This window comes from Coccinella septempunctata, chromosome 5, assembly GCF_907165205.1.
Source record: "Coccinella septempunctata chromosome 5, icCocSept1.1, whole genome shotgun sequence".
Lineage (NCBI taxonomy): Eukaryota > Metazoa > Arthropoda > Insecta > Coleoptera > Coccinellidae > Coccinella > Coccinella septempunctata.
In genome coordinates, this window is record NC_058193.1 from 35128505 (window position 1) to 35154078 (window position 25574).

Sequence of the window (25574 nt, forward strand, 5' to 3'; positions counted from 1 at the left end):
TGATCTACTCTCATGAAAAAGTACAGATTGGAAACAATAAGCAGTAAAAGATTATTCACTGTGAAAAAGTAACAGAGATCGATTTCAGGTACAAATTTTCTGACCTAAGATACGACAGACTTGCGAAATATCTTCGGAGATATTGATGGCACTTCTCAGATAGATACTGAATCTTTTCGTCTGCCCAATTTCGATAAATCTCCACCAAATGCACCTACCTCCTCCAAGTCATCCCTTTCATCAGCGTCACCTTCAGCAGTGTGAATCATTGAGAATGGAAATTTTCAATAGACGTTCAGCGCATAAATCCAAACTATCCAGTCAATATTTCAGCAAATATCGAATAACTGCCTGAAAACGGTTCAGAGCACAATTTCGCATCTCAATTTTATATATTGGACCCCCACTTCCGGGAGATCGATGCGATGAGGAATGAGAGGAAATGAAGAGATGAAAATTCTCCGTAGGTTGTCTGTGATGGTGGCGGACCAATCTAATGGGAATTCTTCGTTGAAATTGATGACATCAATTTGTCACTTCTTATGGAAATGAAGGTGTGAGGGAGATCTCGTATAGGTACCTCTACGCAGAATTCGTGAAAAACACGTTTAAGGGATGTTGTTAAGGGACGTGATTAATGTACAGGCTTTTCCTGCTAACATTCCTTCAAAATGAAAAAGCAACTGTGGTGAGGGGAATCAGGGTGCAGAAAAACATTTGGCAAATCACTAAATTTAATCAGTTCTGCTGCTGAGTGTATAAAGGGGAATATAATAGAGAAATGGTGGAGTCTGCAGGCTTAAAAAAGGTTAATAATTTGCAATTTCTCATATTAATGTCCTTCTCACTGCGGTAATTTCAAGAATTATTGATGAGTGCAAAATCTACTACTAGTGCCAACCTAAAGATATTCTTATTTTTGTGGAGTAATTCATTTCTGTGATTCGAAAAAGATCAACGATCATCTGCTGTCAAATCTGACACCACTACCAACTTATGACGCAGACTAGAAGATCCAGATCTCCTGAATTATGTAGTGAACAGTGCAATCTTTATCATTTTCTGATTATACTCATGTTACTTGGAGCTCTAGTGTATTACGTGAGGTACAAGCATCGATGAATATAAAACATGTCGAAAGAAAAAGGTCTAAAGGGTATCGAGATCCAAGGGAAGACGAAGAGCTGGTGAAAAATTTAAAAATTACATGTTAGGATGTCCTGCGCGCTTGGTCTACTCTATAATATCGGAATGTTAACGTTGTCTATCATACTGATAATTGCATTCTACGGATACATAAGTGGAACTTGGAGTGATTCAAATTGAGATTGATTGTCGCACAGTACTGTCCATCAGAAATTTCATACAATAAAATTTTCCTCATGTAGTCCTGATTGCTGATTGATTTTATTGAAGTAGAGTGATTTCCAGTCAAATATAAACACTTTTTACTAGACCACAATGTCTTTGGAACCACTAAACATAAAACACATATTTGAATTTCTTGAAAATTGTTGAACCCTTAGAAAGCCCTTTCAATTCAAAAATTTCCTTCCCTCCCACAATTTTTTCATTAACGAGATGTTTGAAAGAATTGAATCTACAAAATGAACACGTTACAGGTTGATATAAAGTCTAGAGGAAATTATAGCGGAATTTTCAGCCATGGATAAAAAGAATATTGCGAAATGAACAAACCTGAAATATCTGATTTCCGGCATGAAAATTTCAGATCAGCTAAGCCGAAACGGCATATCCTCACATAAATTGAAGGAAGTAGAAAAATTGGGGATTTGCGAGTGGTCGTTCTATGAAATATTTGACAGGATGGGAAGCGAAAAAAACGACCAGAGGGAAAAGAACAGAGACTGAAGTGATTTATGCGAGTTTTAACGATACGAAATGGCTGCACCGGTATACTTTCCTTCTGGAAATGAAAAAATTAAGCCGGATTTTGCCTGTTTGACAGATGGCCCAGCATTAATATAGAGGGAGTTAGTTTTCTATTGCAATTAACGAACTGCTGAAGCGGACCATCAGTTTTTACAGAATGTGAAGGATTTTCAAGGACGAGGAATCCACTGAAGAAAAACCTGGGAGACATCGAAATAGAAACAGAAAGAAAAAATCTGTTAGGGCCATCTATTCAGTTATGAAAGTTGGGAAAGGCTTAACTTGGAAATTTGCCTTTTCATCTTTTTCAAAATCACTGTTCGGGTATAAGAACAGAGTGTTTTTTTTTGCTCCACTTCCAATTCATTTTCCCACTCAACCAATCAGTGCGAAAAACGCATTTAAACTATTGAATAATCAGTTTTGTTCGAACCAATTGTTACTCACGTATTCTACATTAATTTGGTCACAGAACTCATTGAAAGAGCCTTATCTTTTCTATTGTGAGGTTAATGGTTTATTGTTCCTTATGATTCCAAAGCACGAGTTCCGTGATTTGTTTATTTTTGAAAAAATTTCCGGTGATAAAAGAAATCGAGGTAAGAGATCCATTCAGTGCACTACAACAATGATAGTCACAACTTCTTCTACTAATATCGATTCGAAACAATCTCAATGTGGTCCATATCCAATTCAATGTTGAAAAATATAGGAATACTCAGCCTGATTTAAGTGCAACTAGTATTGAACAGAAAGCTTCTCATAGTATTACTACATGTGAGTGGAATCAATTCAATTATTCATATAATCAATTAGAACAAATATCCCAATGTAAACTGCTCAACAATTGATGGGTATCGACTATATTTCTAAAATAAATCGATAGTATTTTCCATCAATTGTTGAGCAGTGTATTTTGAGACTATCCCCTATTGATTTGCATAACCACGAGAAAACACCACCATATATTATGTATTTTTAAGTGTCTTCTATCCTAGGATCTTGTAGATATAGATAAATCGCAAAACCAGAGAACTGTAGGTAATATCTGAAACTCCGGAAAACTCCCACCAATAAAACCTCGAGAGTAACGAGGGCGTGAAGAAAATCCATCGGAAATTCAATCGGAGTTTTATGTGTTATATTTAATTCAACCCTCACAGATCGAATCGATCCCCAATAGGAAAAAGTAAGCTTTCCCGGGTTGCGAACACAAAGATTTCCGAGAAATAAAATATTAAGTTTTCCCTTTGTCGAGAGCAGAATGAAGGAAGACTCAGATTTTTCAATTCCCCGAATATAAGTATATGAAGGTGGGAATGTGAGAAAACGTTTCAGGATATCATATTCAATATACGCAGTAGGTAGTTTTTCTTATCTTTTCTTGGGGATATGCACTTCATTTCATCGGATTCCCTACCCTATTGCATACAACTTTATTAGGTCTTTCCATATTAGGATAAGGGTTCTATCTATGCATTTTCATCACTCTCATTGTCACTGTCTTAATCAAACAATTAAATATAACTTATGCATTTCTTCTGATCGTTAAATCATAAAACAATGACTGAGACTATTCTGAGACTGAAATGGAGACTACAACAAAAACAATCATGCATAAATAGACCCTTATTCCTAGACTGGGGACCCTAGATCAAAATGAGAAATCTTCTTAGAAAGTTTTCAAGTATCCTAGTGAAAAACTTTAATTCCAGAATGAATCACCCGAAATAACAAGCCATGGAAACTGATGAAAACTCATAGAAACTTCCAACACTGTCAATTATGATTAGACATTCGATATACCTCATATTAACCCTTGGAGTACTCCCAGTATCCCATGCAGAAATAAGAGAATTAACCGATGAAAATTTCTCGGATGAAATCGCCAAGTACCAAATGGCCCTGGTCATTTTCCACGCCCCTTGGTGTGGCCAGTGTAGAAAACTCATGGTGAAACTACCAGAAATCGACTCCAAAATGCAAGAATTTCCTCAGCCCGTTTCAATCTTAACAGTTAACTGCGAAAACGAAGGTAAATCGACTTGTGATAGGTATCACATTGGTGGTTTCCCGATTCTCAAGTCGTTCCTGAAAGGTAAAGAATACGGAAAATTCGAAGGAAGCAGAGAAGTGGATGAAATAGTCGATTTCATGAGGATAGAATCATCGCCTGTGGCACAAATGTTGCTGGATTTCAGGGATCTGGAGGGCGCTTTGAAGCAGGAAAAGAGGGTTTCTGTAGTTGGTAATTTGAAGGAAGGATCCGACCTGGAATCTACGTTCTTCGAATTAGCAGAGAAACTGAGAAAGAAGATCAGATTCCTGTATCGTCATACTCCAGACGAACACGTCTGGATAAAGGTTTACAGACTCCCGAAACTATGGAACAAATTCGAAGAACACTTCGTTGAATACGCTGGCGATGAATCCGCATCTTCGATTGAAGATTTCATCTTGAAGAACTACCACGGTTTGGTCGGACTCAGGACTTTCTCCAACAAGAATGAATTCAATTTCCCACTTGTTACCGCCTACTATAACATCGACTACGGAAACAATGCCAAATTGACGAATTACTGGAGGAATAGAATCCTCAAAATAGCAACGAAATACAAGGATAAATTCAATTTTGCCATCAGCTCAAAGGACGAGTTCAACGACGATCTGAGAGATTTGGGCGTGCAGTATCTGACCAGCGATAAACCGATAATTGTTGTCGTTTTGGAATCGAACGAAAAGTTCATATTGAGCGATAATTTTTCGGTGGAGACCTTCGATACTTTCCTGCACAAAATCCTGCACAAATCGGTCAACCCTTATCTGAAGTCTCAGAAACCTCCCGAGAAGAATGATTCTTATATTGTTGTAGCAGTTGGATCGACGTTTTACGATATTGTCGTAAGGAATTCCAACGATACTATGGTGAAGATTTACGCTGAATGGTGTGGTCATTGCAAAAAGCTCCAACCTACTTACAGGAAGTTGGCAAAATTGGTAAGTGACCCTTTTTCCCAATTGGTTTAAAAAAAAATTAGGGTAATAGATCGTGGAGAAGCAACACAGGAATTTTTCAACTATTTCTGGGTGTTCTTATTTCTTGTCACTCAATATATTTTTCTGTCAACTATTTAAACCTTCCTATCGTTGATATTTTGTGTTTGGTACATGTATTATCCTTACAAATTATCATTAGTGATGAAGAGTCTGTATTACCTGTATCATTTTCCCAATAAAAATTCTAGATGTGCGATGAAAACATCACATTCGTTGAGATAGATGGTACAGAAAATGACGTACCAGTGGCGTACACACCAACAGGTTATCCTACGATTTACTGGTCAACCAAGGACAATCGTATGAGCCCCATTTTGTACAAGGTGAGTAACTTCCCTTCAAAAGTAACAAACCCTATCGATATACAAGATAGGCTAAGATCGTTAAGAGAACAAACAAATATTTCTTTAGGTTTGCAATGAACACAAATATTTACAATGATGAAGATTTCAATGTTCTTGAAGATATTCTTCAAACTAATAAGGATATTCAAATTCAATAACTAATCAATTTATGAGATGTTTCTGATGCATTGGATTCTTTCACAGGGTGATCGTTCAATGGAGGATTTCATCAAATTCATTGCCAGACATTCTTCTTCTGAGCTTAAGAACTACGATAGGGATGGTAATTTGAAGGGAGTCAAGACTGAGCTTTAATGTTTTTCTCTCATTAATGTTTTGATTTAGTTTTTTATCTTCATAGGACAAAACTGCATGAGTTCATAGGTTGAAATAAATTTTGAATGATAAAACAACAACGTTAGAGATCCCTTATCGAAGATAATGACTATTTTAATACTTCAGTAGGCATAGGTTGTTACTACACATAAAAATATTCTGCAGAATAATCTCTTCATACACAAATTACCTTAATTTTTCAAGTTTTTAACTATGCATTTTCCTAATTTGACATTACAATGTCAAGAATAGAAACTCCTGTGTTAAAGGCCCCAAACTGACCGAACGATTCAATATTCATCGGAAGTTAGGCCAAATACGTGTAATATTGTGTAATGGGTTGTAATTGCAGTACTCCAGAACTTATAGTGTATTGTAATGGATGGGAATATCAAACGGTGTGATTGGAATATAGTGAATGGCATTTGGAATGAAGCAATTACTATTATCACCGCTTGGGTGGTTTTGCTATTGTAAAATTCCACCATTTAGCCAAATGCTGATCGGTTGGCGATAATCACTGAAAATAATCGAAACTTTTGTACTAAACAGAGCCTATATCAAGTATACTTCATTCACTTTTATTTTAGCAGTCGGTTGGCCATGGAAATTTGACACATTTCACTCTGTATAGTATGAAAATGTGGGGTTATGAAGCTTGTCAAAACATTTTTGTTTGTTCAACGCTATGTTGCCCGTTCTACGTAAAAGTTTCTGTTATTACGTATTTTATCACAATGTCGAATCGTAATAATAATAGGTATTTATTAGTACCTTAAGACATTTACATTGTATAGGACAAGTCAAATGAAAAATAGAAAAATCCATTTTAGGGAACTTATTCTCCGATGACATTTATCGAAAATCCTGTAGTAAACTTTTCGCATTAATTCACTCAAACATAAAATTCTCGAATGCCACCACTTTTTTGGGTCTCTCAATAGAAGGAAATTCTTTGTCATCCTCTTCATTTACAATCTTTCTGATTGTGGAAATATCCAGCTGAAATATATGTCGTTTAGATTCAGATGAAACATTATATAAATTCTCTTACATTGAATATGTTCGCTACCGTCTGACGTATTGTGGATTTAAGAATATCAGGGTATAACTATTTGAATGAGCGGAACTGAATTCTAAATAGCACTTCCTGAAACCCTGTTTCTTTTTTCAATCACTTTCGGCATTTTCGTAATATAAATTGATATTAGTTGTGGCAACGGCGTTATGACCAAAGATTATAGAGAACTCTAGAGATACTCTATAATCTTTGGTTATGACATTAACGACATTTCATGAGTGCCAACTTAACTTCGTTCTAGTTACAAAAACTTGAGAAAATTATTTCATGGCCAACCGACTGCTAAAATAAATTTGAATGAAGTATAGTAACATCAGATTTTTGATATAGACTTCACCTCGTTTGGTAAATTTATTATGCTTTAGCGAAAATACGTCGAATTATGCAGCTGGTATTGAGATCCTAATCTTTGGATCTTGTAAGGACAAGATGAAAATTACTATTAGTAACTGCCTGAACATTTCCAGGTAGGTATCAACAAAAGACAACTGATGAATCAAAGATGCAAAATGAGTGAGTGATTTTCCACCAAAACAAAGCAGCTTTTCCGAGGGTAATTTCTAGTCATGTTTTGTTGACCTCTGAAATATGCTATCCTCGTGTATCACGCCATATTATTCTGTCTGGGAAGAATTGCAACAGTAACCCACAATAGTTTCGTGCAGTTCAAATTTGGGTATGCGACCCACAAAACTAAAAACTACTCCTCCGAGCGTACACTGATAAAGGGTTGAGGGAGTATCCAGGCAATTTGAAGCGAATTCTAGCTATTCCACACATTAACAAACTTACGAGCTTGGCATTAATCACGCGGTGAACTAATTGCCGGAGACATGGATATGAATTAAGGGGTAAGGAATGGAATTAGGGAGATACGGTTAAACCTCCACACATTCTTGATTAGTACACACATACGTCAATGTAGAAAGGTTTCCGAACTATTGCGACTCGAATTAAACTGCTCCACATGAGTTAGGGATATTGACTTGAATTGCAAAAAAAATATACTTAAAATAAGATTTCAAGTTGCAAATTAATTTTAGCCTGTGGGTCCGCAGCGTATACAGGGTTAAGAAAAATCGAGTAAAATAACGAAATTTTCTTCCCAGAGAATTCAAGCATTTTAAGGCTATCAATACAATGTATGGCCTCCACGAGCATCAATAACAGCTTAACATCTTCTTTGCATACTACACACGAGGTTGTTGAACATTTCTTGAGGAATTTGGTTCCATAAACGGGGCAGAAGCTCTCTCAGATCATTTAAGGATTCTGGGGTAGGTTGATGATTATCTAATCTTCTTTGGAGCATATCCCATGCATGTTCTATGCAATTCAAATCTGGTGAGTGCGGAGGTATTGGTAAATGTGGAATACCAAGCTCCTCGCGCGCATTCTCAACTATGGCTGCACAGTGCGCTCTAGTGTTATCGTCTAGAAATTGAAAAGTTTCACCAATAGCAGCGTGAAAATTTGGCACAACATTGTCAATGATATGTTCCCTATAGTGTTAGGCGGTCATATTCCCAGGATAAATGTGTAGATCTGTGCGCCCCTTGAAACATATCCCGGCCCATACCATAGCACTACCGCCTCGGAATGAATGGACTTCTTGGACATAGCGACGATTACGGGGTATGCGTGGGATTGTCCATACCCTTATTCTTCGAGAATCTGAAAATCGTCCATATCTGGATTCATCAGTGAAAAGGACACTACGCCATTGATCGTTCCAATTAATATGTTGCCTTGCCCATTCCAGTCTTTGACGCTTATGGTCACGTGTTAATGGAACTCCTCTCTTAATGGACGTCTAGATCCTAGATTCACTTCTCTCAAACGTCGTCTGATGGTTTCGTTGGAAACTTGGACCCCATCTGCATTTTGAAGAGTATTCCGCAGCATTCTACACGTAGATGTTGGGTTTCTTCTCGCCGAAACGGCGATGAAACGATCCTGAGCAGATGTTGTTTTTCGTCGCCCACCAAGCCTTGGTCTTTCCAACACGGAACCTGTCTCCCTGAACCAATTCCAAAGTCGAGATATCACACTTTGGCTGAGTTGGATCCTTTCCGCTACAACAACCTGAGTTAGGCCACTCTGTAGCATTCCGATAGCCCTATTGGCCTCAGCGTTTGTTAATTTACGTCTTGTCATTTTCAGGAAACTCGTTTCAAATCGAAGCCGTTGATAAACTGACTTCATTTCAAAATACGAACATTCATGAAGCATATGCAAAGAACCAAACTTCAGAAAAAAGGCGACCAGATTGACGAAATCTCTCATACTGATTTTTATTGGATCGATTCGAGTTGTTATTGAGTTTTAAATGATTTTACAGCGATTTTCTCCAAGATTACATACTTTTAAAAACGATTGAATACGATATCCCTTACTCTTGTGAGTAGTGTATTTGGATGTTGTCGCTGTCAACATCCCATCCTGCAACTCGCTTTTTGACGTTCATCCCCCAGAGCGATTTCGTCCAATAATCCATGTGGAAATCCGCTGACATTCGACGACGTATTGAGTTAAGAGTTAACCCAGAAACTGTCTAATCCGACTGGAATGGAACACAGACCAAACCGGAGCACCTCAGGTTCGTCCTCAAGTTACAAACTCGATAACGGCGAACAACTCCATCATAATGCATCACTTCCTTCGAAATTCCAATTCGGAATCCGGGAACGTACCCACGTCGTTAAGACCTGATGGTTTCCAGAAATTGGTCGGGTTGATGTATGCCAGAATGCGTTTACACTTAAGACTTAATCGATTGATTAAATATGATATAGATATGCCGATATACATTCCCGTATCTATTTTAGGAAATTTATTATCCTACCGGATAACAAAAATACACAAGTTAATCTCCACTAATGCATTATATGTAGTCAGTAATACCGGGGATTAATATAAAACTCGATGCTGATAGCGTCACCACCCACCACGTGGAATATTATATTTGATGGCGATGATTGAATGTGTAATGAAGGAGCTGCTTTCTACTGTGACTTATGCAGGATTAGGGATTGCACACAATAATGTTAACGTCTGATCCCTGTACAAACAGGGTTTTGATTAGGTTCTCTCTTCGTGGAAATATACAGAGATGAGATCATCCAATAAGAATTTTTATCTATTAGATGGGTTTTTGTTCACTTTCTCCTCTCTTATTATAATTTATATTCATTATTATTTCTCACATTTTTCAATTTTGAATTCTAACATTTTTTATAGCCTTTAGAAACTATACGTAGAAGGATGCAATTGAGTACCTACAATCATCAATCATGTGCTATAATGACAACTCTCTTGTTTAGAATTTTCCATCGACCATAACTTGACAAATAATCCTTTCAGCAAAATTCTGTTTGCGTATTCGTGATCTACGCCTTCGACTTAGTAAATAGTCCAATTTTGGTGGAAATCGGGGAGATCGAAAATTTTTCAAATTTTCCATACATATGCATGGAAAAAATTGCGATTTTTTGAAAAATATTTTTGGTCTCCGATCGGAACCAAATTGATACTGTTGACTAATTCGAGGGCGTAGATAACGAATATGCAAACAGATATTTTCTTAAAAATTTATTTTTCAATCTATGGTCGGAGGAAAATTCGAAATTTTAAACCTTCGCGGAAAAAATCATAAAATCTAAACTGTTCGCGGTAACTGAATCAAAATTGGATTTTTCTATCCGCAAAGGATCAATGTATCCTCTAAAAAAACCAGCATACGTCCAGTGCCTTTTTTCTGGCTGCTAGAGCTCCTCAAAATTGACGAATTTTTCCGAAATTTTCCACTAAAAGTGATTTATTACCTAAAATACTGATCCTAGAAGAAATCTAATTGCATATTCGTGATCTACGACCTCGAATTAGGCAGCAAAATGACCCGGGTCGATGCAGTAGATATAAGTAGAAGAATCAAATTAAGTAAAATCATCAATCATGTGTTAAATGACAACTGTCTTCTTTCGAATTTTCCATCCACCATAACTTGACAAATAATCCTTTCAGCAAAATTCTGTTTGCGTATTCGTGATCTACGCCTTCGACTTAGTAAATAGTCCAATTTTGGTGGAAATCGGGGAGATCGAAAATTTTTCAAATTTTCCATACATATGCATGGAAAAAATTGCGAATTTTTGAAAAATATTTTTGGTCTCCGATCGGAACCAAATTGATACTGTTGACTAATTCGAGGGCGTAGATAACGAATGTGCAAACAGATATTTTTTTTTTAATTTATTTTTCAAGTTATGGTCGATGAAAAATTCGAAATTTTGGACCTTCGCGGAAAAAATCGTTAAATCTAAACTGTTCGCGGTAGGTGAATTATAATTGGATTTTTCTATTCGCGAAGGATCAATCTATCATCGAAAAAATCAGCATACGTCCAGTGCCTTTTTTCTGGCTGCTAGAGCTCCTCGAAGTTGACCAATTTTTCCGAAATTTTCCACTAAAAGTGATTTATTACCTAAAATACTGATCCTAGGAGTAATCTAATTGCATATTCGAGATCTAGGACCTCGAATTAGGCAGTAAAATGACCCGGGTCGATGCAGTACATATAAATAGAAGAATCAAATTAAGTAAAATCAATCATGTGTTAAAAATGACAACTAGCTTCTTTCGAATTTTCCATCCACCATAACTTGACTAATAATCCTTGCAGCAAAATTCTGTTTGCATATTCGTGATCTACGCCCTCGATTTAGTAAATGGTCCAATTTTGGTGAAAATTGGGGAGATCAAAAATTTTTCAAATTTTCCATACATATAAGCATGGAAAAAATTGCGATTTTTTGAAAAATATTTTTGGTCTCCGATCGAAACCAAATTGATACTGTCGACTAATTCGAGGGCGTAGATAACGAATATGCAAACAGATATTTTTTTAAAAATTTATTTTTCAACTTATGGTCTATGGAAAATTCGAAATTTTGAACCTTCACGTAAAAAATCATGAAATCTAAACTGTTTGCGGTAGGTGAATGAAAATTGGATTTTTGCATTCGCAAAGGATCAATCTATCACCGAAAAAGTCAGCAAATGTTCAGTGACTTTTTTCTGGCTGCTACAGTTCCTCAAAGTTCAAATGATCTTTCAGATGAAAGAATGAAATAAACTCTTGATTTTTCACATAGTAAGTATTATTTTCATTCGAACCCATCTACTTGATATATTGGTGGAATATCAAATTCCATCTAGACCTCTGTTATTCCAGAATACGCCTTTGCATGTACCAATTTGCCGGTTTTCACCTGTTGGCAAGGAATCCTCCCATACGTCGCCTAATTGGAGGATCCTTTGAAGTGGCACACACAAAAAATCCCCACAATACCGGCATATATACGATCCCCCAAAAGTGAATTATAATTGGAATGAAATTATAAAACTCCAACAATTCAAGAAGAATGAGAATCAGATCAAACAGATCAGTCACAACTCCTCCCACGTTTCTTTTAATGCCAACAAAACAATCGTTGGTTTCCACGTTTAGGAAGTTCAAAAAGAAAATAATTAATCTCCTTTTTAATGACGATAATCTGTGTAGGGTTTGGATTAGTTTTAGCGGAATTTGTACGAAAAGGCACAGATTGAAAACCGCTTCAGTGACGTCGTATTTATCGGTGGTATATGATGGAAGCTATTGGGAAAAAGAGGTTTTCCTTATCATGAACGTTTTACTGCACAACATCGAGCAAATCAGGACGTGCCTATCAATTTATGGTTTCGGATTTCCATCCTGGGAGCAATCCGCGCTAGAGTAAACCGCCAACGAAAGGACCAAATTACAGAGAGTGTTCAAAACAAGCTCGACAGATAGTGACAGATGTAGGTGGCGTAAATCTGTTCGGTTTGATTAGCGGTTTATTAGGTTTCTGGAAAAGTTGATTAGCGTCCATTTCCGCATCGTATTTCCATTTTCCGGAAACCGCAGCATTTTCGAAAGACGAGTCCAACTTTCCGCTACATGCATATCGAATGTCATTAATGTTTGATTACGGTACATGTGCAATTATTCATTTATTCATTTCTGATTTATCCTTTACCTTGATTTGACGCAAAGATTTTTTATTTATTTACAAGTTAATCTTTAATTTGACGTATAAAAAGAAATTGCCTAAACTCAAATTATTCCTTACTGCAATTACAAAATAATAATATTGTGTCACTGTTTCAAACTAAATAAGTACATACTTCAATATTTCGGGAATTAAAAGCGAGAAATTCATGAACTTTATGTGAAACAATTGACGAATGCACAAGGTTATGGGTAATAAAGACTATTCATTGTTATTTGTACGACTGATTAGAGTAAATGAGGAAAATTAAGGTTGAATTCATATATTTATATTGTGCGGAAATAGTACTAAACTCAACTGAATTTTTTCTGAATAGATGATAAGCTATGTTCGAAACAACTACCTACTTTCTCTATTTGTTTCGGAACAATTTCACGAACAAGCTCACCTCATATCAGAATAGGTTATTAGTCCGCATAAATTGGCTATTTTCCAACTCGATAGGAAGAGTATACTGCTCTTTATTTATTAATGATTTTCACCGAATAAACACATGACATTTCCCTCGTAAATACACACAACCACTCGAATGTAGGATGTATTTGTTGCAGATTTAATCCGACTCTAAATATTTCCGCACACTAGCATTGTCTGCATAGGACGACGCTTTAATAGTACTAGTAATCATAAACGACATCAATTATCCATAGTTTGAATTGCTACAATTATTCAAAATCGCCACATTTTTGAACGAAATTTGTATTCTTTGAAAGAGCCTTCAGAAAACGTTATCCTAAGAAAAATTGACGAAAAACAAAGCATTCCACTTCAAAGAAAAAAATGGGACTACCGACAACATGTTAGCGACCAAAGTGAACAGAGTAGCTGCCTCTTCAAAAATTCAGATGGTTCATCAGTCATTTGATTCACCATCTCGAAAGCCTTTCAGAAAAATGGACTGAGTCGAAAACTTTGTAATCACAAAAAAGAAGAAATTAACAAAATAGAGAAAGAATATAGATATTTATCAGACTAGCAGTTCCACTTATATCTGCCATTATTCTTCCAATCCCAATGATTTCATAAATCTACCAAAATTTTCGTATTTGTGAAAAAATAAAAAGAATCCACAAACAAAAGGATCTCATTCGTCAAACATCTATCAATGACGCCTAAAAGAAATATCCCATAATAAATCTTGAAGCCACCCATAAATTTCGTCTAGTTTTCCAAATATCCTCTTACTCAGGATTTGCTATTGTTAGTATGCTTACAGATAGCATTTCAGCTTGATATACAAACGTGAAATATTGGTAGACATATTTCGAGTTCAGAAAATACATGTCGACAATCATTGATCGTGTATAGTTTATACCATTTTATGTGAAATCGTAAAATTTAAGGAAATTTATTGCTTTCAAATGAGTTTCACGCTCTGCAAAAGCAAAGTATACAAAGTTATAATTGCACGTTTAATCCAATATTCAGATAGGGCATGATGCTGAGTTCTTCAAATTTCCTAGCTATAGAATATAGCTATGGAAAGTGATTTTGGAAAAAATCAATTCTGCAGATTCGAATTATATTCGAAATAAGAGACAAATTTTATGAAATCATGTTCAAATTACTCTTAAAAAAAGGACTCCAGAATTTCATAATGATTTTCTAGAACGAGTTGTTCACAACTCAAAATCTAGAAATGATAGGCCGATTCTGTTTTCAGATTTAGATTTATCAAGAAAAAAGAGCTCCAGAATGTGTCATTTGTTTTCTTCTTGCTCTTATAGTTTTCCTAGTAGACAAAGAATTGTGTACACCCTGTACAACAGTTTGCGTGAGGCGCAGAGGTTTAGATCTAACCTCAAAGGGGATGTTTCTATAACTAGTCAGGTTCGAAACTCACTCAGGTCTGAATTTTTTCTTCTATTTCGATTGTAAACGTAAAAATTGGAAAATAATGAACTTTTGTTTGAAATTTCCAACATTTTTATGGTTCAAATGTCAGTATAACAACAAGTTTCGAATCTTCCAAAGTGACGGTTCTGGCGCACGACTATTTTTTCATATAGTTTCAGCTTTTCGTAATTTTCGACCCAATTTCAACTCACCTCCCCTTAACCACACGACAAAACATCCTGTCGACACCGTATCCCGGCAATTCGACAACCCAATCGACCGTCAAAACCGCAAAAGACCGCTCGCGAATCCGCGGAAAGTTTGAATCAACGCCAAGCGTCGTCCTTTTCGATCCAGCGTCGCGCCAAGCGCGTCTTTACCGTGACTGACGCGCGCGGACCGACAGTTGTTGCTTTTAAGCGACGGCACGCGTCCCGACGCACGTCTCGCCTCGTTAGCGGTGTGGGTTACGTCTCGGTCGAGCGTTCCTTTACCGAACGTAATGAGATTCGAATGAGTTTCGTCAATAATTAAAATTAAGTATTCCAGAGGGATTAATCTGTCCCTGTTTCGAAAGGGTGATGATATACCATCATAGTAAACATAGAAAACAGGAGAAAAAAGGAGACTGATCCTCGATCTTCAAGACCCACTTGCCCAGCTTCGTTTTTCCTTGAAACTATGGAGAAAGTCGTCGCTAACTACGTAAGAACGGAGAATTTGGAGAAAGCACCACTTCAGAAATGTCAGCATACATTATACATACATGCCTGGTCGCTCAACAGAGACAGCTCTCTATCAGCTGACTGAAGTCATCCAGAAGACTCTGAACAACAAAGAAAACACAATATGCTTCTTCCTAAACATATAACTGGGGCCTTTGACAATACAACACTCGTGTCTGTCAGAAAAGCACTTGTAAGACGAGGACTGAATGATACCATAATAAAATGAATGTACGAGGTGTTGACGACGAGGAAAAGTGAGGTCATCAAACCATTCCTCTCAAAACACCACACTAGTGCTAGTAAAGGGTAAATTTCAGGGTTCCTCTTGTGATTCACTAATTTTGTAACCCTAAATTACTGCAATGGATCTACGTCATGATTGTGAGGGGCAGTATTATGGTTTGCTAAAGCAGATCTGCTTTAGCAAACCAGGGTTACAAAATTCTGGTCTACTCGAGTAGACCAGCACAAGAGGTACAATGGCTTGCCTGTGCTTGTATCACTAGAACCAAAGAGGTTCTAGTTATCTCTCCTCTTTGCTAGAACTATGAGAATTAATGTGCCCAACGAAAGTACTTGAGGTGATCACAGATTTATCACTCATCTACATCCAGTGAGATAGGGTGGCCCATGAAGGCATCCTCAGAATATCTAGGGTACTCTTTAAGCAATTAAGTACCTACGTCTCATCATCAAAACTATCTAGTGATGTTATTATGATTAAAAAATTAAGCTCTCAATTGAGAAGAACTTCAACCAAATGCCATGTGAAAGGGAAGAATTAAATGGTATACAGTGTTTTTCATGCTTGGAATCGAAAGATGCGTAGACATAAATCTGGAAAAAACCATCAAGGATCACCTAATTTTTTCGCACGTTTTTTGTGGAAACTTCCAAAGTTCCAATGTTTTATTTTTATTCTACTACTCCAACTTTCTGCCTTCAAAGGCGATCGAGTGTCTCAAAAAGTAACCATTTCTGGATTGTTTATGAATTGTTGCGTCTTGTTTTCCAAAGTTTCGTTATTAGGAAAAGTAAATCAAAATGCTGAACTCCTTCTCTATCATTTTCGTACGAAAATGGTATTTGCTGAGGTACGAGAAGCCGTTATAACATGATGTATATCACGTATTATAGTAGGAGAAATGTGGCAGTAGGTACGTGACATAATTACTAATTCTCGAGATACACATAGGTAATGACAATATTACCTCTTCGTGCTCATACCGAATCAATTTTCTTCCATCGAAAAGAGTTGAACGGAGCTGATAAATGTATGGGTCAATTCATTTGGTAGAAGACAAGCTAAACACAAATAAATCTCGTCTAATTTATGGAATAAAGTTGGGGACCCTATGCTGTCCGATGTCCAGGGAATCTAATAAACTGCAGGGTGAAAATCGATATACTCTTTCCACATTCACGTAGGGAATTTCCACAGGAATTCATAGATCAAATTATCGTATTAGCTACACATGAAGAATTCGTAGCAATAGAAACGTGAATTTAATATGGATCAGATTAGAGCGGAAACAATTCCCTAAAATATCTACTGCGGGAGAATTCAACAGTATGATTTGATTCTCTTTAGCAAGAATAAACAGCCCAAAAAATTGTAATGTTTTGAAGATATCCCGTCTTATTCGTATTGGTAGCTCTATACCTAGAAGATGCGCCTAAATCTTAGACATGCTCTTATGTCTGAATCTTGATTATGAGATTTCAAAATCTCTTCGACCAGACGCCCATAAAATTTCAACTGTTCCAGACAAAAAGCATTCTAATTCTAATGAAGAAATAAATTTCGCCGAGTTGTAGATAATCTTTTATTTGCAGTTAAGTTTATGACCTCGTAGAATTTCAGATATCGTAAAAAAAAAAGATTTAAAAGTTATATTTGCGTAATTCTTCTTAACAAATGGATTACAAAGCCAACAAAGTTCTATTCGTTCAACTTTTCTGAGGAGCTTGCTTTTATCAGACGCTCTATCATTCAACCAAACAAGGAAAACGAGTTTTCGGGACAAACAACGTCTTCCACGAAATTTTCACTTTATAAAGATGTTATCGTGGCTGCTCAATTTATACAAGCGATGTTTTAAGGCTTCTGTTTAGTGGAGATAATAAAGTTTTTCCATCATTTCATATTATTTATTCAGGAGAAATTACTCTTCATACTTGTATGGTCCGCCTTAAATGGATAACGATTTTTTGTCAAAGAAATATATCCATGAATTGAGAACAGCCTTCAAAAAGGTAAACTATAACTTTTTTTACTCCTCCATCCAAATGATGTGAGATCCAATCTAACAGCTTATTTCATTGCAAAAATTGGTGACTACCCTATAAGTCAAATATTGAAAACTTTGTTTGAAAATGTGTGTTGTTCAATCCATTTTGATTTTGATTAATATTTACCCAGTCAAAAGACAAAAAAAACGAGCATTATTCTGAAATAGAGCGCCATCTAACGGCAATATCGGAATAATGACCTTTTTCATGAAATTTTCCGTACACTTTTGTAGAAAGCTACAATGATAACTGCACTCATAAAAAATTGAGTTTGTAGAAAAAATTGAGAAGTAGTAGAAGAAAACAACGCTATTCTCTTTGAAGTTTTTTATTCAAAAAAGTTTTCTGTAACTTCACCTACTATGTACATTTATTAATATTGAATAAATTACATTAACGATTTGTAGTCACTTTGGACCAGTACATTCAAAATTTTTATTTTTCATTCTTCATGTTGTTTCAATAGAAGAAGCGGAATCTCTCTAGATAATGCAATTCCATAAATAATTTTCCAGTGATAATTGTTGGTAATGAGAACATCTGTTTGAAGAATTGATAAACTTATAGCTTTTCAAAACCATTTTTTTTACTCCAATGTGCTTTGAGACACATTTGGAAAGTAGCCATTCTTATGTCCAGGAGCTCCAAAATTTTTGCTTGTTCAGATGTGAGAACACAACCTTCAGCACATACCTCATAACTTTTGATCAGAGTTACAACACCTGAAATCAAAAAATTATCATAGTAAACGAGAGAAACTGATTTAAATTAAGATGATGTATCTGAACTGAGAAATATTCACCTTTGTCCAACTTTGTTGGCAATCCTAGTTTTCTAAGATATGGTTCCATTGCATGTGAGAATTGTTCAAGTGGTCCTTCTTCTAAAACGACACTTTTTGGGGCAATATTGCCAGCTCTTGCAAACTCATCATATTTGTGGTTTTTAAACCAATCTAATACTTCTTCTTTAGTACAATCAGTAAAAAGTAACGCTCTCTCTCCCTTCAAACATTTACTAACCTATAAACAAAAGCAGTTAAAAATTGAAACATATCGTAGACCTTCAGGATGTAATTCAATGATATGTCATCAAAATTTACCTTGTGTAGGCCATCTTCAACTTCTTCTTCTACCGTCCTCCCTAAACCTACTCCAATTACTCTGTTTTTACCAAAGAAGAATCTGCTGGGTTTCCAACTATCCCTAATTTCCTTGAAAGTGTTATTTCGGATGTTAGTAAAAGTGAACACATAAATGTTTTCAAACTTTTCTACACAACTTCTTATATCGTCAATGATCCGTTGTTTAAGAGCCACTCCTTTTTTGCTCGTTTTGGTCAAAGAAACTGTAAATATATGTATATGTTTAATACATTTCAAATAATGCAGTGTGAGCAATAATCTAACTGAACTGACTTGATAATTCAATTTAAAAATATATGAACAACATAATGAGCTTGGTAATTACATAGTGGATAGAGGAGTAGAAGTAGGCTTCTATTCAATATTTAATACTTACTTTTCTTATCTCTTTTTGATCGCGGCATTTTCACTGATTTTCACAATATAAACTAAGATTCAAAACACGTGAGAAATAAAGGTTAAGTTGAAGTGTCAATCGAAGTACAGAATATTTGAGATGCTGATGTGAGCACAGAGGAAAATTTTTCCAAGTCTTCTTTAATGAGGTTAGTACGAATGTGACATTTCCCCTGCGTTCAAAAAAATTCGTCATGTATAAAGAAATGAACCTTCCTCTTTGATTAAACGTGTCATTTCATTTTCAATATGAACCCTTAGCTGATTCACGCAAAATATGAAAAGCTTACTTGAGTTCTAACAAACTTGAAAGATAACCACAGACTGGATAATCGACAACTTTTTTTGAACATCCTGTATGCGCTCCAAAATAAACTTCATACCTATTTCCAAAATGAGAAAAACCATTCAAACCACATTTCCTTGGTTTAACTCGACCAAGCTATATTTATCATTTTTGCTCTATAACATACCAAAGGACCTAGGAAGAAAATTGGAGTGAAATAAAAACAAGATTTCCTATGAAGGTTTTCTAAAGCTGTCATTGAAATATAATAAAAATAATACAAAAATAATTTCCAAAAAAAATGTTTTTCACATTTGGCTAAAATAGAAAAATATCCTAATTCACTTATGCCATTAATGTACGATATTCACAATGAGTATTAAAAAAAAACCAACAACGAGAGACTTATGGAAAAAGGTTGGAGAAATGAAAAAATTTATAAAATAAAGTTTAATTTTAAATATCTAGCAGTCAACTTAGAAATTTGAAAACATCAAATATGGGTCACATGAATGTCCATTGCATCATTCCAAAATTGCAAACTAGATAATTTTTCCATTACATAACTGAAACTTCTAATATTGTCAAGTCTACAAACGGAAAATCACAAACACGTTTAAATAGTTCAAATTTAATTGTTTCACTCTATTGAATATAATGGGGATTACACAAAGTTCAAATTAATGTTTCGCCAAAAGGACCATGAAGATACAAGATTCCTGATGATACGAACCGTCAATATCCAGTAGTTAAATCACATTTAAGTATGCTATTTACCATTAGTACATGAACCTTGTAGACTAATACAAAATAAATGATAGGAGGTGATTATACCATACTTTGCCAAAATGGCGAAGGGTAGCGACATCGAAGAAATCAGAAAAATTGTTCAATCATGTAGCATATCGTTTTGTCCACAATCTTGCGATACGATCATGTTCTTCACGATTTTGTAGATATTGGGTTGCTATACTTCCAACCAATGGATCGGCTGCAATGAAAAGAAAAAATCACACTTCACACAATCATTAATATCGAATGTCTTTCAATAGTATAAGCCTCTACATGGTGATTCGTGAGCCACTGAGAGACCATTAGAAAGATCCATTTCCGGTATAACCGAAGTCATAAGTACTAGAAAATTCCTATCCACATCTTGAATCACTCAAAATGAATTGTTTCTTTCAAAATACCTTGTCACTGGTTATCAATTCTATGCCTAATCATGAGAGTTTATATCAACATTAGCCATTAACATGGAGGTGACTAAATATTTCATGGAATCGAGATATCTGGCTAATAAAATTACTTCATGTTCTTCAAACACCATTCATACAGTATTCAATTTCAATAAATCTATCAATAGCTATTGAAATACAATTCTTAATGACGAAAATTCGTGGATAAAAAATGAAATATAGCCCCTTGCGACATGGTTTGATTCTCACCTGGATTGCAGTCTGTTAATAGGGAACAAATTGATAGCAGCACCTTAGAAATAGTTAAAGCAGGAGACCAATTATCCTTCAAAATATCTAAACAAATTACTCCTTGGCTATTGATGTTGCAATGGTAGATCCTCGTTCTGAAAGTGACTTTTGGGGGCTTGAAAGGATATTCTGGGGAGAAATGAATATCGAGAAAGAAAACCCCCCCTTCGTAGACGGAGCCAGGGGGTCCTAAAATCGTCGAAACCCATTCGTAAAAATTCTCCCCTTTTGGTCCAGCACTGCAGTTTGGGGGAGGATCAAGTGTGATCTCAGCCAATTCTTTTTGAATCCTTCTTGCCGATGTGCCCAAAGCTTTCGACATCTTAGGGTTGGGTTTGGTTTCTTTTGACTCTTTTTGGTCACCTACAGCTTGTCCCCTTCCCCTGCCGGAACCACTTGATCCAGCCGAAGCCATTTCTGCAAATGTTACATGGATGTATTTTCTTGGAATCCCAACACATTTCAAAAAATAAAGATCATGAATAATTCGGACATATAAATTTGGAAGTTGTTGGATAGGCAGATGCTCTTATACAATAGTTAGGATCATTGAGTTATTTTATTTACATCAGAAGATATCAGAAACTAGTAAGAATACTTGATACAAAACTCTTCTACCTACATAACATGTATGTTATCATTAAAATGCAATATTATGAATGTTTTCTTTCAGTTTATGTTCTAATTTCAGAAATGATAGACTGAAATCAAAAGATATAGAAAAGAATACATCAGAAAATAGAATCTTTCCACTAAGTAGTAAGCATCAGAAAGTATTTTCTGATTTCATTGGCTTTATGTTTCTTATGTTTTCATCCATATTTTAAAGTGAAAGAAAGGAAATTCACTTTTAAGATTACGAAGTATTAAATACGAGGTCTTCCATCGTAAACAAAGTAATGATTCGTTTAAATTATATCATAACATTTTTAGGTATACATTACAGAATAAAAAAATTCAATGGAAAAGTGTAGCTTGTATTTTCCACAGTAAAGAATGTTCAACATTTTACTACAAAAATATTTTGAAGCTCAGTTTAGTTGATATTATTAATTAAATTCTTAATGTGCGAATACCTTTTGTTTCTAATACCTTCAGAAAGCCCTAACAGTATGACATTTTTCCACGAGTGTATATTGTCGATTATGTGGATAAAATATTTAGGAATAGTACAATGAAATGAACATGAACGAGAAATTGCCTCTGCATCAACTTGTACTTATATTTTAGAAATAATCATTTGGTAATGAAAAGAAAAATATGCCTAGACGGCCATTTTGACTTGCTACCCGATATTTTGAGCATTGAAAAGGTACATAAATAGCAGTTCTACGATTACAAACGTAATGTTCGAATCAAACTTGAATCACACTAATCAGAACTGAAGAATTGGAGATTTCCGATCAGAATCTTCTTCAAATGTTATGAATATAAAATCACAATGAAGAATGGTACATGAGAAGTAGAATATTTGTTACTCACTTATATCTTGTTTTCTAGATAATATGTAAATAAGCACTACGAGGAATAACTATTAACAGTTTTTCATTTCGTAAAAACAAATGCCGGTGTGTTTTTGATTAATTTGCTTGTATGAAAATGAAAGACTTCAGCAAACTCGTTCACACCAAACCACAACCCACGGTAATGTTTTTCGACAGCTGTCAATACATTTGTCACAGTGGTCATAGAACTTATGAATTTATTGGTTTGCCATTATTCAAAAGCTTTTTGAAGCTTAATCAAAATTATTATAAGGGATTATTTCCAATGTTTACGTGATCGTTGAAGTGAAAATGACACAACTTTATTGTGAAATGTTTATTCAAATATTTACAACAACACTTTTTGAATTTTTTGCATATTTACAATATCTTATTGAATAATTTCAACGATTCCAAATGTTTGCACTTTAAAAACCATGTTTTTTCCTATTTCTTCACTATTTTCTTCTTATTTTTGTTTCTATTTTTCACATTTGTAACCTCATAGAAATTGCTTCCAATCTTCTTTCTCTTATTGGCTCTTTCAATTGCTCTTTTTTGTTTACTAGTCTTTTTCTTCGAAACCTCCCCATCGTTTACTTCCTTATCTGTTTTCTTCTGCTTTTTCTTTTCATTGGACAAGTCATCTACACAAAATGATCCACTCTCTGTTATTATTTTTTCAGGTTCATTTTCCATATCAGAGTAAGGGTTACTGAATTCAGAATCAGAATCATATGTAGTAAGTTCTTTATCCTGGGTGGAAATATTGGATTCGTCAAGTGTTGAGGACATTACTTCCTCTGAGTCGTCTTCATCAGAGTTTATACTATCATTATATTCAGTGTAATCAGAGATGGATGAAGCGTCAATTTGCGAACTATCACCATCAAGTTCCATAGGTTCCAATTCCTTAACATCCTCTCCTTCATAATTCAAATTAACCTTGATTTTTCTGAAGTCCTGAGCAACGCCAATATTACTATCGTCCTTTTTAGGAAGTGGCTCCTCAAACCCAGGTGGTGACACATAAAAGGGTAGTTTACCCCTTTGCCAGTCGTTCAACATCATTTTTGCTGAAGTTGTAATGTCTGGTTCGCCTTTCTTCAATAACTTTCCAGATTTTCTAGCTAGTTGTTCTAAGAAATCAATATGATCAGACCATTCATTGATTTTGTAGGTTTTCTGAATGTACTCTTTTCTCACTCTTTTTAAAACTTCTTCTATATAGTCTTCTGGATTGTTGACAAGTTCAACTCTCACAACTCCCTTCAAAACTTTTTCATTGTCAGTTTCAGCAGAGGGATAAACGACTCCAGGACAATCAATGAGATAAATTCGTCTCATGAGCGTTATATACTGCCATACTTTTGTTTCTCCTGCAATGGGGGCTACTTTACACACTTTCTTTTTCCTCAAAGTATTTATTATAGAGGATTTCCCCACATTTGGATAACCAATGAATCCCACCGATATTTGTTTCTTATCAATGTGTAATTTTGCTGAAAAAAAAAATACATTTATGTTATACTAATTTCTAAACCTTTTGAGTGTTTAAAGTTACAATCTTGATGGTACCATAATTTTCAGGGTTCTCATAATCCATCTATTCAACTTACCAAATTGCCTCAGCAGATTGATAAGAGATCCTTTACCAAATGGATGTGTGATACTAGCATGAAAAGCTACAGTTGGATATTCGGCACTCAAAATAGCAACCCATCTCTGGGTCACCCAAACAGGCACTAGATCAACCTTATTCAGAATGAATATTAGATGTTTATGAGGTTTTTCTGTTCTCAAAAATTTCTCCAGGTAGGCAGATCGTGTTCCCAAAGGATCTCTTGCATCTAATACTTGCAATAAAACATCGGAACTATCCACAACCTTGTGTAGTTCTTGCCAAATCCGTCTTGACTGACCTGCAGCCATCACCCAATCCCTAGGGAGATCCTTCACCCCACCAGTATCTTTCTTTATGTTAGAGTCTTCCTCATTTTTATACTCGGATAATTTTTTTTCTGCTTGTTCAACTAATTCTTCAACACTCCTGGCAGCTATTTTTGGTCGTTTTCTCTGTTTTTTAGGTCCAAAGACATAGTCAAATGGTTCTGTGTCTAACAAATGTACTCTTGCGTTTTTTGCTTTCTCATTCAGAAGAGTCACTGGCAAATTTGTTGGTTTCATTATAACCTTATAAGGGTTTTTCATAGCTTCTCCCATTTCTGTCTGAAACTTCTGCAGAGCATTTTGAGAAATGATACGGCTGTTTCCAAACCACTTTTGATTTGGTTCAACCCTAGCAACACTTCCTGAATTCAACCAACCCTAGAATGTAATTGAATAAAATCTCATTCTCAATCCGAATGCAGACAGAACACCTACCTGAAATGGTGCTGGTGTCAGAATTTTTCCCGTTTTGTCACGTTTAGCCTTGAAGTTTCTGTACATCTGCAGCCTCTTGATGGTACCCTTGGTACGGACTTTTCCTACACCTTTGAGACCTTCCGTTGGTCTCTCTGGGTTCATCGAATGTGCAGAACGATTGAATCCCTGTTTACGGGGGGGACCCGTGGTTGATCTTACTTTACCCATCTAACAAATCGAATGAAAAGTTTATTACAAAACTGCAGACTCCAATGCAAATGTTGTACACACAAATAAGGTACAAGATACAAAAGTATAAAATACAATATTTGAATTTTCAATGAGAGTATCAGAAAAAGAGCTTACATTATCTGATTAGTGCTAGAATTGTAATCTTTATCATACAAATTGCACACTACACAAAAATTCCACTCAACAAATTGATGTCATTAAAGAGGTTAGATTAGCTCACAGAACACGAAAATAGAGGTTAGGTTAGGTGAGAGCATAGATTGGAGCAAAACATGTGGCGCGAGTATCATAGAATGATCAATTTTACGAATTTTTTGAGAAAAATTCCTAATTCCCAGCCTGGTCGCAAAATAAGAAACAAAAAAACACGACAGTTAATTGAATTCAGAAGATATCTACGAAATGCAATGCGTTCTAACCATGTTCCAACACAAAATACCCAAAATTCCAAAGCCTACTCAACGAATTTTTTTGAACGCACGAAACAACATAT

The 25574-nt window shown here is 35.5% G+C and overlaps 5 protein-coding genes across 6 annotated transcripts in view; 1 reads left to right on the forward strand and 4 right to left on the reverse strand.

Annotated features, from left to right (window-relative positions):
* The window catches only part of LOC123313689 (neuropeptide F receptor), a 42145-nt gene extending 27099 nt beyond the window's left edge, over window positions 1-15046 (reverse strand). Inside the window, exon 1 of the mRNA XM_044898666.1 lies at window positions 14855-15046. The gene's annotated coding sequence lies outside the window, so the exon portion shown is untranslated. The remainder of the gene's footprint in view (window positions 1-14854) is intronic.
* On the forward strand, window positions 2358-5700 carry LOC123313688 (protein disulfide-isomerase A3-like). 2 transcript variants are annotated; one of them, XM_044898665.1, is made up of 4 exons: window positions 2358-2492; window positions 3609-4890; window positions 5139-5273; window positions 5499-5700. In XM_044898665.1, the coding sequence occupies exons 2-4, from the start codon at window positions 3679-3681 to the stop codon at window positions 5607-5609; spliced, it is 1458 nt and encodes a 485-aa protein (XP_044754600.1). In that variant the 5' UTR covers window positions 2358-2492; window positions 3609-3678; the 3' UTR covers window positions 5610-5700. The 2 variants fall into 2 exon arrangements, with proteins under 2 accessions (XP_044754600.1, XP_044754598.1); XM_044898663.1 differs by lacking the exon at window positions 2358-2492 and adding an exon at window positions 2499-2670.
* Window positions 15047-17974: 2928 nt separating the features above from the next.
* LOC123313330 (mRNA turnover protein 4 homolog) lies at window positions 17975-19335 on the reverse strand. Its single transcript, XM_044898177.1, has 4 exons — window positions 19183-19335; window positions 18765-19009; window positions 18465-18684; window positions 17975-18384 (listed from the first exon to the last, which is right to left on the reverse strand). The coding sequence occupies exons 1-4, from the start codon at window positions 19208-19210 to the stop codon at window positions 18224-18226; spliced, it is 654 nt and encodes a 217-aa protein (XP_044754112.1). The 5' UTR covers window positions 19211-19335; the 3' UTR covers window positions 17975-18223.
* Window positions 19336-19923: 588 nt separating this feature from the next.
* On the reverse strand, window positions 19924-22644 carry LOC123314167 (ubiquitin-conjugating enzyme E2-24 kDa). The gene is made up of 3 exons (XM_044899289.1): window positions 22461-22644; window positions 20937-21395; window positions 19924-20479 (listed from the first exon to the last, which is right to left on the reverse strand). The coding sequence occupies exons 2-3, from the start codon at window positions 21391-21393 to the stop codon at window positions 20382-20384; spliced, it is 555 nt and encodes a 184-aa protein (XP_044755224.1). The 5' UTR covers window positions 21394-21395; window positions 22461-22644; the 3' UTR covers window positions 19924-20381.
* Window positions 22645-22784: 140 nt separating this feature from the next.
* LOC123313851 (nucleolar GTP-binding protein 2) lies at window positions 22785-25316 on the reverse strand. The gene is made up of 4 exons (XM_044898924.1): window positions 25196-25316; window positions 24848-25057; window positions 24082-24790; window positions 22785-23964 (listed from the first exon to the last, which is right to left on the reverse strand). The coding sequence occupies exons 2-4, from the start codon at window positions 25055-25057 to the stop codon at window positions 22910-22912; spliced, it is 1974 nt and encodes a 657-aa protein (XP_044754859.1). The 5' UTR covers window positions 25196-25316; the 3' UTR covers window positions 22785-22909.
* Between the last annotated feature and the right edge of the window lie 258 nt (window positions 25317-25574).

What these genes read in the sequence shown, in the direction of transcription:
- LOC123313688 (XM_044898665.1), top strand. Translation starts at nt 3,679, where the DNA reads ATGATTAGACATTCGATATACCTCATATTAACCCTTGGAGTACTCCCA. An exon ending in ACAGGAAGTTGGCAAAATTG is followed by an intron (nt 4,891 to 5,138) that starts GTAAGTGACCCT and finishes TAAAAATTCTAG; the next exon opens with ATGTGCGATGAAAACATCAC. An exon ending in TGAGCCCCATTTTGTACAAG is followed by an intron (nt 5,274 to 5,498) that starts GTGAGTAACTTC and finishes ATTCTTTCACAG; the next exon opens with GGTGATCGTTCAATGGAGGA.
- LOC123313330 (XM_044898177.1), bottom strand. Translation starts at nt 19,210, where the DNA reads ATGCCGCGATCAAAAAGAGATAAGAAAA. An exon ending in ATCAAAAAGAGATAAGAAAA is followed by an intron (nt 19,010 to 19,182) that starts GTAAGTATTAAA and finishes ATATATTTACAG; the next exon opens with TTTCTTTGACCAAAACGAGC. An exon ending in GCCAACAAAGTTGGACAAAG is followed by an intron (nt 18,385 to 18,464) that starts GTGAATATTTCT and finishes TTTTGATTTCAG; the next exon opens with GTGTTGTAACTCTGATCAAA.
- LOC123314167 (XM_044899289.1), bottom strand. Translation starts at nt 21,393, where the DNA reads ATGGCTTCGGCTGGATCAAGTGGTTCCGGCAGGGGAAGGGGACAAGCT. An exon ending in ATTAACAGACTGCAATCCAG is followed by an intron (nt 20,480 to 20,936) that starts GTGAGAATCAAA and finishes TTTTCATTGCAG; the next exon opens with CCGATCCATTGGTTGGAAGT.
- LOC123313851 (XM_044898924.1), bottom strand. Translation starts at nt 25,057, where the DNA reads ATGGGTAAAGTAAGATCAACCACGGGTCCCCCCCGTAAACAGGGATTC. An exon ending in TGACACCAGCACCATTTCAG is followed by an intron (nt 24,791 to 24,847) that starts GTAGGTGTTCTG and finishes ATTACATTCTAG; the next exon opens with GGTTGGTTGAATTCAGGAAG. An exon ending in CAATCTGCTGAGGCAATTTG is followed by an intron (nt 23,965 to 24,081) that starts GTAAGTTGAATA and finishes TTTTTTTTTCAG; the next exon opens with CAAAATTACACATTGATAAG.